The sequence below is a fragment of the Galeopterus variegatus genome, unplaced genomic scaffold (genome assembly GCF_000696425.1).
Source record: "Galeopterus variegatus unplaced genomic scaffold, G_variegatus-3.0.2 Scaffold839, whole genome shotgun sequence".
Classification (NCBI taxonomy): domain Eukaryota; kingdom Metazoa; phylum Chordata; class Mammalia; order Dermoptera; family Cynocephalidae; genus Galeopterus; species Galeopterus variegatus.
The window spans coordinates 15,409-28,479 of record NW_007726950.1 but is presented as its reverse complement, the minus strand read 5'-3'; the positions used below and the strand labels follow the sequence as shown (position 1 = coordinate 28,479).

Below are 13,071 nucleotides of genomic sequence, written 5' to 3'. Positions count from 1 at the left end.
TCCAAAAATGCTTTGGGATCATCCTTCATTGCCACAAGGAACCTCCATGCCTCTAACCCTCCTCGTCTTCAGAAGACTGGTAGGTCATTATTTCCATGTCCACATGACACCTAACTACCTTATCTTTAAGTGAAAACATATGTTATGTCGGTTATATAACTGTTGTGGGTTTTTCAATTTTTTTCTCATTTTTTTGTGATTACAGAATCTCAGATTTATAAATCACAGTGTGCCATTTAGCCTTGTGTTGGTAGGTTCTCTTGTTGTAGTGAAATGAACTACAGTTACGTATTTCTCTTTTGATATTGGTATAGCTTCTTTGTTGTGATAATGCTCCTTGGGTAGAAACAAAAAATATACATACTAGGCAGTGGGTACCCTTTCTGATCTATGAAAGATTTTTTTTTCCTCTCCTAAAAAGCATTAGAGAAAAGTAGGTAAATCTAATCTATAGATTTTTTCAAAGCAGATAGTTGCTACTCTATACTTGGCAGTCTTTGAATTTGCACATTGCAAATGTGATAGAGAAGGCCGGATTATTTTCTAATTGAATTTTGCTCTCTCAATAGGCACTGCTGAGGTGTCCTCTATTCTTGAAGAGCGTATTCTTGGAGCTGATACCTCTGTTGACCTTGAAGAAACTGGGCGTGTCTTAAGTATTGGTGATGGTATTGCCCGAGTACATGGGCTGAGGAATGTACAAGCAGAAGAAATGGTCGAGTTTTCTTCTGGCTTAAAGGTAGATTATAAAGTGAGATTTTGGTGTTTTAGGATCTGTGTCTTCTCAGTTATTCATAAGCAGTTCAGAAATTGTGTCAGGTTTTTTAAAACGTTAAGTCTCAATTTGCTTCAGGTTTTTTTCTTGTCATTAGATTGTAAAGAGAATAAACTTAACGGTTTTGATTAGCCAGATTTTTTACTCTTGCAGTTGATTACACATAAGTTGTTGCCACTGGCTCCAAGATATAAAATTGATTTAACTTTTACCTAAGTTACAAGAAGTTCAAGTCTGTTCTTACTAGCCATTAAGATCATTTTATACAAAAGTATTTGGTAATTTTAGCTACATTCATTTCTGCTGGAGAGTTGAAAGTCAGTGACTCTGTATTTCTAGTAAGAGTAGACTTATTATTCTTAAAAGGTGAGTTAGCCGTGTAGCTATCTGAAGCTCCCTGATGATACAGGTCTACTCCCTTCTATTAGGTTTAGCCTAGTCAGTCAGTGGGATGAGAAATAAAAGTTGTAGGTAGGAGTCATTGTCTCTGCAAGAAAAGCAGAGGATGATATCTGGGTGGATCAGGGCAGTAGGACTATCAACTGAGCACACAGATACGGGGGAGGATAATTTTGATCCTCCATCTAGTGTTCAGTTTGGAATAAGAGCCACTTGATGTGGAAGACAAATTGTAGAGCCCAAAGTTATCATTAGCTGTAGGACCTTGAATAAAAATTTAACCTCTCTTACTTTCAATATATGCAGTAATCCATCCTTATTCATGGGGGATTCTTACCTTGTCCGCAGAGGATACATTCCAAGACCACTCCCAATGGATGCCTGAAACTGCAGATAGTACCAAACCCTATATGCACTTTGTTTTTTTCCTATATGTACACATACCTATGATAAAGTTTAGTTTATAAATTAGATATAGATTAATGACAATAACTAGGGCTGGCTGGTTAGTTCACTTGGTTAGAGCATGCTGTTGATAACATCAAGGTCAAGGGTTTGGATTTCCATAATGGCCAGCCACCAAAACCAAAACACGTATGTATACTGTTCACAATTTCATGGATAGATTTGTTCTTAACCATAGATCTTAGCAACCTCAGCGTACATTCAAGGTCAAGGGTTTGGATTTCCATAATGGCCAGCCACCAAAACCAAAACACGTATGTATATTGTTCACAATTTCATGGATAGATTTGTTCTTAACCATAGATCTTAGCAACCTCAGCATACAAGTTTTCTTTCCTTTTAAGTTGAGAACTCTTCACTTAAGGGAAGCACTTTCAGGCTTCTCTTTGGCATATCTGAATTGTCAGCATCACTACTCTTGTGCCTTGGGGTCATTCTGAAGTAAAATGAGGGTTAGTTGAACATGAGCACTGTGGTACTGTGACAGTCCATCTGATAACAGGGCTACTAAGTGACTAACGGGCAGGTAGCGTGTATAGTGTGTACACAGCAGAGTGGTGTGAGATTTCATCATGCTTCTCAGAATGGCGTGCATTTTAAAACTTAAGAATTGTTTCTTTTTGGAATTTTCTGTTTAATTTTGGGATTGCAGTTGACCACTGGTACCTGAAATTGAGGAAAGCGAAACTGGATAAGGGGGACTACCATATATTTTTAGAAAGTTAGGTTGAAATAGATAAATTGTGAATTTCCCTTTAACTTTTCAGATCCAAGTATCTAGAACAGTACTGTCCAATAGGACTTTTTGCAGTGGTGGAAATGTTTTAGGCCTGTGCTGTTTAATACAGTACCTATTATACAGATAATGAGCATGTAAAATGTGGCTAGTGTGACTGAGGAACTGAATTTTTAATTTTTTAAATTTGATTAAATTTAAATTTAAATAGCCACATGTAGTTAGTGGATACCATATTGAAAATTAGATATAGGCTGAAGTTTTTGTACTGCAATGATACTCCATCATACTCTTCTGTATTTATTTTAAGTACTTCCCTTGAGCTTTCATTACTGACTGGACACTGTTCCTGGAATAGCCTTTTGCTTCTGACACGAGTTAGGAACCTAAAATCTTACCAATTTTAGATCTAGTTGTAATCATGAGAGATGACTTGGTGCTCTTATGTTATGAAAATTTGTTCTTGATTGGCTACAATTGGGTAGCTTTTAATAATTTCACTTTCTATTAACCCAAGGAATACAGGTTTTCTTTCTTTTTCGGCCGGTACAGGGATCCAAACCTGTGACCTTAGTGTTACCAACACCATGCTCCAAGTGAGCTAACTGGATGGAATACAGGTTTTGATTAGATAATTCCTTGTACTGTTTATGGAGCTTCTGATAGATAAAAAGGTGTAAATCAAATGTATTTTAAAATTTCCATTTGACCCAAATCACTTTATTTTGTAGTGATCACCCAGCTCAAATGCCCTAGCCAAAGGCAATGCAGTGGGAAAAAACTTAACCTGGCCAATTTCTTTGCTGCTTTTAGTTCTTCCAGGACGTGATGATGAGCATGTTAGGCTTACCCTAGTGCTATCCTAAGATTATCCAAGGGAACATGTTGATATTTTAAGTCTTAACCAAAGAAGGTTGTGTATTAATTGGAAAAATAGTCAAGTAAACCAGATGAAAAGGACAATACAGTACTGCTTTTTTTCCCATCCCCCATTTTCATATCATGTAATATTGGTGTATAGGAAGGAATGTCGCAGCTTCATTGGTGTTCATTTGTGTCTTTTGTATAGGGTATGTCTCTGAATTTGGAACCTGACAATGTTGGTGTTGTCGTGTTTGGAAATGATAAACTAATTAAGGAAGGAGATATTGTGAAGAGGACAGGAGCCATTGTGGATGTTCCAGTTGGCGAGGAGCTATTGGGTCGTGTAGTAGATGCCCTTGGTAATGCCATTGATGGAAAGGTAGGTTTAATGTTCATTAGATGTGGTTGCAGCTTCTAACAAACATCAAAAGTGATTATTCTCAAGGTTCTTTTTTATTATTATTATTATTATTTTTTACAGGGTCCAATTGGTTCCAAGACTCGTAGGCGAGTTGGCCTGAAAGCCCCTGGAATCATTCCTCGAATCTCTGTGCGGGAACCAATGCAGACTGGCATTAAGGCTGTAGATAGCTTGGTGCCAATTGGTCGTGGTCAGCGTGAGCTGATTATTGGTGACAGACAGACTGGGTAAAGACTCAAAAGCCTTTTAAAAGTTTTTAACTAAAATTGCTCAATGGGAAAATTACTTTTTAGTCTAGAAATGGTAAATGCTTTGGATATAAAAGGGGCAGTAGAATGTGATGTGAGGATTAGTGAAGTCCTTTGAAGTATTTAGTAAGGTTTATGTTTACTTTCTCTTTTTAAAGGAAAACATCGATTGCTATTGACACAATCATTAACCAGAAACGTTTCAATGATGGATCTGATGAAAAGAAGAAGCTGTACTGTATCTATGTTGCTATTGGTCAGAAGAGATCCACTGTTGCCCAGTTGGTGAAGAGACTTACAGATGCAGGTATTAAAGAACTTTAGTCCCATTGCTGTTCTGCTGCTGCTAATCTATTGAACAGCTTCTACTTATTGAAGGTTGATTTTAATTACTTCCTAATGAGCTGCACTTTCTAATATAAATCAATAAGTAAAACAGAAACAATAAGTAAAAAATAAATATGTATAAAACTAGTAAATCTAAAGCTTTTGTCAGTTTTTTTAAAGTGGAGGCTATTTGACTCAGGTTAATTTTTAATAGTAAAATCTTTTTAGCACTTAAATAATTTTTATTGTAGTATCTTCTGATTTTAAATTACAATGTTGATAACCCTGTAAAACTTATTTTTTCCTTAGATGCCATGAAGTACACCATTGTTGTGTCAGCTACTGCTTCTGATGCTGCCCCACTTCAGTACCTGGCTCCTTATTCTGGCTGTTCTATGGGAGAATATTTTAGAGATAATGGCAAACATGCATTGATCATCTATGACGACTTATCCAAACAGGTCAAAGGAAAAATATTTTTAGAATCTGTGTATTAGCACTACAATCACACTTGATTTCTGCAGCTTTTAATAGGTGAACTTCACGACCCTCTTCTGTACCGTAGGCTGTTGCTTACCGTCAGATGTCTCTGTTGCTCCGCCGACCCCCTGGCCGTGAGGCATATCCTGGTGATGTGTTCTACCTACACTCCCGGCTGCTAGAGAGAGCAGCCAAAATGAATGATGCTTTTGGTGGTGGTTCCTTGACTGCCTTACCAGTCATAGAAACACAGGCTGGTGATGTGTCTGCTTATATTCCAACGAATGTCATTTCTATCACTGATGGACAGGTATTATTTAAATGATTAAAGTAAGCATTAAAAAAAAGTTTGGGCACTCCCAAGACATTGCTTGAGACTAGTGGTTATGAACTGATTTGTTAAATGCCTTTTACTTTTTATTATGGAAAATTCCAAACGTGTACAAAAATAAGGAGAATAGTATGAAGGTACTTCAAAAAGTTCATGGAAAAATAAAATGAAAAGATAATACGAATCTTTCCATGAACTTTTGAAGTACCCTCCTATAATGAAACCACATGTGTCACTCAGTAATCATTTCATGGAGTAGTGTGTTTTGTTCTTGTTTTATTTATACCCACTACTATTCTTCACCCCTAGATAATTTTGAAGCACATCCCAGAGATCCTTATTACTTCACTTGTATATATTTCAATATAAATACATTATCTGTTTTTTCTCATACACACTTCCTTATCTCAGCAATAGGATATATAGGTCGATTTGGGTTGTGAAAGATTTGGGGGACTCTACCATAAGCAGACTCTTAGCATTTTTCCTCAGATTTTAGACTTTAGTTTTTTGGCACAGTGACTTAACTTTGAAAATTAATGATTTCTTTACTTTAAGATTGCTAGCATGTGTATTCTCCTTACATTGTAGATCTTCTTGGAAACAGAATTGTTCTATAAAGGTATCCGCCCCGCCATTAATGTTGGTTTGTCTGTGTCCCGCGTCGGATCTGCTGCCCAAACCAGGGCTATGAAGCAGGTAATTTTGTATCATTGTAGCAGGGTTGGAGTATATTATTAAGTTAAAATCTTACAGTATATTGACTATTTGTGTGGTGCTCTTTGTCATTGACTTTCAGTACCAATAATTTCTGTATTTCAGGTGGCAGGTACCATGAAGCTGGAATTGGCTCAGTATCGTGAGGTTGCTGCTTTTGCCCAGTTTGGTTCTGACCTCGATGCTGCCACTCAACAACTGTTGAGTCGGGGTGTGCGTCTGACTGAGTTGCTGAAGCAAGGACAGTATTGTGAGTTCTTTTCTTCATTTGGTCAAGTTTCTATTGTATGTTAGGGTCTTCCCAGGCCCACAGAGCTACATCATGTATCACGGACTGTAATGTGTGCTGTTATCTTTCATCAGTTAATTGAGTAATTAATCATTAATTAAGCAATCAGTTAAGTAATGTGCAATTAATGCATACATTACATAACTAAAGTACAGTTCTTATCACCATTTGAATGTAAATGTTACAAACTTAATAATCAGGAAAATTTACTAAGTAAATTCCTTTTAGGAGTTAAAACCTCTTATATTCCTCTACCTGCTTAGTGGTATGATTGTGGAATTTGGCAGATTTAAAAGAATGTTAGTTGTTTTTATTTAACCCAAAATTTTCAGCTAATTATTTATACCCCAAACACTGCCAGATTATAAATAGTGCTTATGTGCTATACCGAAAGATTACACATCAAGGCTTGCATATATAAGAAAAAACTGTTCCCTGGGAAGGGAGGTGGGAAGGAGTATTAAGTGGAGTTCTAGGTCTGTGAGAATGTAAGCATAAGTGATATATAGGGACGTATTAGTAATTAGAGGAAAAAACAAGTTTCTTTGACTTTATTAACATATCAACTCACTTGACATTCTTTGTTTCTTTTCAGCTCCTATGGCGATTGAAGAACAAGTGGCTGTTATCTATGCAGGTGTAAGGGGGTATCTTGATAAACTGGAGCCCAGCAAGATCACAAAGTTTGAGAATGCTTTCTTGACACATGTTGTCAGCCAGCACCAGGCCCTGTTGGGCAATATCAGGTATGAATGCAGTTGATGGCCTTTTTTTTGTAAACAGCTAAGTTCTAGGATAAGCTCTTTAGAATTCTTTTCAATTCTGTAGTTAGGTTGGTCATTCAATTTATTCTTTTTTTTTAAATTTATTTTTTATTAATTTTTTTTTTTTATATTCTATGATGTTGCAAATTAGTTGGGAGGAAGAGGAGGGGGAAAGGAGAAGGAAAAGGGATGAAAGGAGAAGGGGAAGGGGCAGGCTTGAGGCCTGTGACACCCTCCTCATTCGCACACGGGAGACCAGGGGGCTTCCAGTGGTGGCTTGGTCACTGCTGGGGTGGGTGTAGCAAAAGCCTTCAGCCACTACAACCCCAGTTCGGGAACCCAGGGCCCTTCTTGCTGTGGCATGGTGGTCATTGCTGGGCTGGTTTCACATGTCAGAGGGCATGGTCGAGGCCCTCGGCCCCCCATCACCCCAGCTCAGGAGAGCCTGGGGTGCTTCCTGCAGTGGCTTGGTGGTTGGTCACTGGGGTTGGGAGGTGGGGTGCGGCCAAGGCCCTGCCCCCACCTTCGGGACTGGTTGTGGGTGTCAGGGGGCATGGCTGAGGGCCTTGACCTTCCCCCTTTCTGGCTTGGTAGCCCAAGGGACTTCCAGTCCTTCTAGGTGTTATAGGTGTTCTTTGGTGAAATGAGACCTTTACTACTTAATATCAAACTTTTTCTCTGGTTGTTGGTATTTTGTTTCTTCTTTCAGTTTTCTGTTGGATTATTTGCTGTTCCCACCACTTAAACTCTGTGCTGGAACTAATTTGTTGTCCTTTGCTTCTAAAACGGGGGAACTCCCTGTGGGGACCAGTACTTGAGCTCTTTGGTTGAGCTAAATTGCTGCTTTGCTGCTGATTCCTAGGGAAGGCTGTTTGTGCAGTTCAGGTTTTAATGGTTGACCTTATAAGTACTTCCAGGTCTTGTGAGATCCGGTGTACCTGGGTTCTGTGGAAACTGTGGTCCGAGCCTGAGTCTTTTCATCAAACTGCACCCCATGCAACTCTATATTCCTGACCAGTCTCCTCTGAGTGGTCCTGCGCTGATTGGGAGACAGAGCAGCTGTCCTTGCTGTGCCCCATTGTTCCCCCGGTGGGCCTGTCTCCCCCATTGCCTGTGTTCCAAACACTTCCTATAGGGCGGGCCATGTGCCAGTCCCCTGCGATGACTTACAGGCCTCTGAGTGACTCCTTTTTTTCAGTTGTGGCTCCTTGTTTCTTTGTGGGTCTGTGGGAACCCTGTTAGTGGTCTTGCTGGCCTGAGAGCCACCAAGGTCCTCTTCTCCCCTGCTGCCTCCAAGCAACTTCATCCAAAGGGCACAGCTGTGGCTTTTGCCAGCTCCTACCCCGTGTGCTCGGCAGCTCCAGCCTAGAGGTGGTCAGGATTTGAAATAGTTGGAGTGGTTTTTTCTTTCTCTCATCATGGCTTCTCCCGCTTTCATATACTACGTAGGTCTCTCCTCCTCTTCCCCTGAGCTCTCATACCCCCAGCTTAGCAGTCGTTGCTTTTTCATAGTTGTAAATGGGTTGATTTATGGGAGAGAATGACGCTGGGGACCGTCTATTCTGCCATCTTGACCAGAAGTTGGTCATTCCTTCAATTTTTTCTCTAGGTCAGAACTGATGGTCTGCTTTTATTTCCAAATAGGGCTGATGGAAAGATTTCTGAAGAGTCAGATGCAAAGCTGAAAGAGATTGTAACAAATTTCTTGGCTGGATTTGAAGCCTAAATGCCTATGGATTTACAACACATACTGGTTTGGTTTTGTCATCATTTCTTCTAGTAAATCAGTTTCATTTGTAAAAGAATTACTCTCAAACTCCTGATGTACAGAAATCACATTAAAAATAAAAGTTCGGTATCGTGTGTTGGTTTTCTGTAGTTTGTGTTATTGTTGTTTTTTTTGGTGGCCAGCAGGTAAGGGAATCTGCACCCTTCATTTTGGTGTTATAACATTGTGCTCTAACAACCTGAGTTGGCTGGCCTGCCCTTTTGTGTTTTTATTTGTTTTGGCGGCTGCCCTGTTGACCTTGGTTTTATAACATTGTGTTTAAAACGACTGAGATTACATTGAGGAATTGGTAAACATGCTTCTTAACCTATTTTACTTGAGTATTAGTACAATCAGCAGAGCTAAATAATTCAAGGTTGAGCTCTTTTTCAAGTTTCTAGAGTACTTTGTGGTAGGTGAAAGAAAAATTGACAAACTGGATGACTGTATATGTGGCAAGTTGACAATATTGAAGAGCCTGATTGGCTTCTCTACCCAGAAGAACTATCTGTGTAAAGATACAGTGGGCAGGGAAAGAATAGGACAACTAAAATTCTCAAGGGAATGAAAAATTGGTAAGTGGAATATGAAGAATGGGGATAAAAACTGAGGTGATACCAATAAAGAGAACTGTGGAAAAGTATCTGGATCTCATTGTGTGGTTTGTTTTAACATATCCTTTCATAAGCAGCAGTTCTTAATTATAATCATACTGTTAGTATTTATTTATTTTTATTTTTTATTTTTTATTTTTTTGTCTTTTTGTCTTTTTCCGTGTCCGGCAATGGATCGCAACCCTCAGTGTTGCCCCCGTACCGGACCGGGGACCGGCAACGGGATTGCAACCCTCGGCGTTGCTCCTGCGCCTCGCTCAGCCAGTGAGCTGGAACCGGTCTGTATGTGGGATCCGAACCCTCGGGCGGGAGCGCCGCCGCGCTTCCCAAACGGCGCACTATGCAGTGCGCCACCGGGCTCTCCTGAGAAGTAGAACCAATAGGATGTGCGTGTGTGTGTGTGTGTACATTATATATATATACATATATATATATATATATATATATAATATACACACACACACACAATGTACACAGTATTGTGGGGGCTGGCAAGTTTGAAAGGGCAGGTGGGCAGGCTGGAGACCCAGAGAAGTTCTTAGGCCTTTAGATGGATGAAGCACACTCACATTGTGGAGGGTAATATGCTGTACTGAAAGTCTACTGATTTAAACATTAATCACATCTAAAATTCCTTTGTAGTAGACTAGACTGGTGTTTGGCCCCAAACTATTGTGATGTAATAAAAACATTTTGGGGCCGGCCTGGTGGCGCGCTCGGTAGAGTGTGGTGGCGCTCCCGCCGAGGGTTCGGATCCCATACAGAGACCGGTCCGCTCACTGGTTGAGCGCAGTGCAGGCGCAACACCGAGGGTTGCGATCCCGTTGCAGGTCGCTGTACGGGCGCAACACCGAGGGTTGCGATCCCATTACCAGTCACGAAAAAAGACAAAAAGGAAAAAAAAAACATTTTGGTCTTCATTCTTAAATCCTGGCACACAGCTTCTAAAACCCTTGGAAACTGCAGTGTTATAAGTGTCTTTTTGTATGAGAATGAGGTCGCTGATGTTGGGGATCCTGGACATCCTCAGGATAGGGCTTTGTTGCCGGGGTAACCAACCAAGTGATTAGAGGGTTTGAACTTTCAGCCTTTTCCCTGTCCTCCAACTAGGCCAATGATTTAATCAATCACCCACGTAATGAAACCTCCATAAAAACCCAATTGGACAGGATTCGGAGAACTTCCAGGCTGATGGGAGGTGCTGGGAGGATGGTGTCCCTGGAGTGGTGAGAAAGCTCCATGCCCCTTCACCCACACTTCTCCCTGTACATCTAGTTTCTGAGTTGTATCCTTTTAGAATAAACCCATAATTTAGTAAGTATACTATTTTCCTGAGTTTTATGATCAGTCATTGCAAGTGATCAAACCTGAGGGGATATTGTGGAAGCTTCTGACTTATAGTATGTAGGTCAGAAGCACAGGTGACAGCCTAGGTTTGCAATTGGTGTCTAAAATTGGGGGCAGTCTTGTGGGACTGAGCCCTGAACCTGTGGGATCTAATGTTATTTCCAAGTAGGTAGAATTGGGTTAAATTGTAGGACACGCAGTTGGTGCCCACAGAATCAGAGAACTGCTTGGTGGGGAAAACCCCACACACACGGTGTCAGGAAGTGAAGTATTGAGAGAATTGTTGATATAGAAGGAAAAGCAGTGTTTTTTCCTATATATATCCTAAACAAATCGGCACAAAATTAACCCACATTTTTTTTTGTAGAGGTTAGAAATACATTTAATTTTCATATGCATATCCAATTTTTTCAGTTCCACTTATTAAATGGTTCTTACTAAGGTTTCATCTATGCCTGGATCTTTCTGTATTCTATTTGCTCCATTTTAAAATTGTTACATATGTATATAATTTAAAGTATCAGACAAGTTGTACAAGGCTGTTCATGAAAATGGTAATTCCTTGCCTACTCCCAACCTTTTCCTCCTTTCTGAAAGCAACCAATTTCTATTTATTTTGTCAGTTGTCTCCATATTGTAGTTATTATGTCACCTCTTACATATGTATAATATATTGATTTCACCCAAGGGATGATGAGAATTTTGCATGTGCATACTTAATACACCACACACCCCACCATAATTTTATTATGACCATATGAACAGGTTATGATTTAGGATAAAGCAATTCACAGTTGCAATTTCTTTGACCTTAAAAGCTGTTTTTGGCTAAGCCGTGTGATATCACTAATTTAACCCCAAATCTCCTCTTGTTCATATTAATGTGTTTAAACATAACAGACATTCTACAAGTTTCATCTTGAAAATGTTTCTCAGACCCTCTTGGTTGGTGGTGCTGGTGGGCTGGTATATACTCTGTTGTGTTGAAGAACTAGTGTTGCAGTTGCTAAAGCTATTTGGATTACTGATTCCTTTAATTGTGAATTTTTATTTTGATATATCTTTGTGTAGGTCTACTTTTATTCATTGTGCTGGAGCACTTGATGGTTTCTTTAAATATGGCAGTGCATATCCTTTAATTTGGAATATATTTTCTGTTTTCCATTTTTTCTGTTCAGCATCTCTTTGAATTATTGGATTCCTGAACTGGTTCTCTAGGGTTCTTTTTTTCCTCTTTTTTATTTTAGTTTTATCCCTTTACTTTCTGAAAAATTTTTTCAACTTTGTTTTCTAACAATTCGATTGCCTTTTTCCTTTTTGGTCTTTTAAATTTCTGAGAACTCTTGATCTAAAAGTTCATTTTACATCCTGAACTTGTTTTGCGACTATAGTACCTTCCTCGATGAGATTGATGGTAACCGTTTGTTGAAGTGTTCATTAGCATGCAAAGTCTGCTTCCTGTAAGATTTTGGATTTTTTCCCTTTATTTTAAGTTCTATTTGTCCCCTTGTGTTTTGGCAGATGTTTTTTTCAGGAAATCTTGACTAGTTCATATTTTAGAGTAGGACACTGAAAATGTTGATTAGATGATCTATGTCTGTGGGTGGGCTGTCAATTGTAGATTTACTTACTGTGGGAACTGTAGGCTGCTTTTTGGGGAAACTTCCAATGTTAGTATCTTTAGATCTTTTCTTTGGAATGACTAGATTTCCACCTTCCTCCCCACTCTCCCCTTCCAGAGACTCCTGAGTTGTGCAACATTATTTCAAGTGTTCCTGTCTGTTTGCCTAGTATCTGGCTTTCTTGTGTCAGCTAGATCTTGCTTTCCAGCTTCCAAAATGTTAACTGTCATCTTCTCAGTTTCTTTGTCCTTGTAGGTTTATGCCTTAAAAAAAAAATCCCATTATAATGCTTTAAAAGAGTTTAGGTAAGGAGCAATGATAAAGAGTGATACTTTTTAAATAGAAAGTGAACATTTGGAATGTTTATCATTTTTTGTTATACTTTTTTGATCCTGCAGTCAACTTTCTTATACACATATTTATATATGTGTGCAAATGTTCCTGTATGATAAATCCCTGGAAGTGGAATGATTGAAGTTTTAATAAGTATTGACAAAATGATGGAACAACTAATACTGTTGACAGTTTATCAGCTGATTGGAGTGTGACTATTTTCATTATACTTTTCACCAACACTAGGCAGTGCTGTTTTCTTTAATTTTTGTCAGTTTGTGAGGCAGAAATTGGTCTAACTTGTATTTTTATTTATATTTTAATAGCTTTTTTATTTCTTCTATTACTAGCTTTTTATAGACTTTGTCCCTTCTTACTGAATTAAATTTTTACTGATCTATAAAAGCTTTTGTCTGTAAGGATCATGTTTTATAATGTTTCTAAAGTATTCAGGATTCCCCCATTTTATTTTGGTAATGGGGATTTGCTATACAGAAACTTCATTTTAACCAGTTTCTTTCTCTCCCCCTCCAATAAGTCAAAATATGTTTATTATATATGGATATGCTCT

At 38.9% G+C, this 13,071-nt stretch overlaps 1 protein-coding gene across 1 annotated transcript in view; it reads left to right on the top strand.

The window, feature by feature from the left end:
- Positions 1–9,227, top strand: part of ATP5A1 (ATP synthase, H+ transporting, mitochondrial F1 complex, alpha subunit 1, cardiac muscle) — an 11,264-nt gene extending 2,037 nt beyond the window's left edge. The window contains exons 3-12 of the mRNA XM_008572810.1: positions 570–739; positions 3,445–3,618; positions 3,721–3,887; positions 4,067–4,215; positions 4,545–4,696; positions 4,801–5,025; positions 5,638–5,745; positions 5,869–6,013; positions 6,648–6,798; positions 8,461–9,227. Of these exons, the coding sequence (XP_008571032.1) occupies positions 570–739; positions 3,445–3,618; positions 3,721–3,887; positions 4,067–4,215; positions 4,545–4,696; positions 4,801–5,025; positions 5,638–5,745; positions 5,869–6,013; positions 6,648–6,798; positions 8,461–8,542 (1,523 nt within the window). The 3' untranslated portion in view covers positions 8,543–9,227. The remainder of the gene's footprint in view (positions 1–569; positions 740–3,444; positions 3,619–3,720; positions 3,888–4,066; positions 4,216–4,544; positions 4,697–4,800; positions 5,026–5,637; positions 5,746–5,868; positions 6,014–6,647; positions 6,799–8,460) is intronic.
- The last annotated feature ends 3,844 nt before the right edge of the window (positions 9,228–13,071 follow it).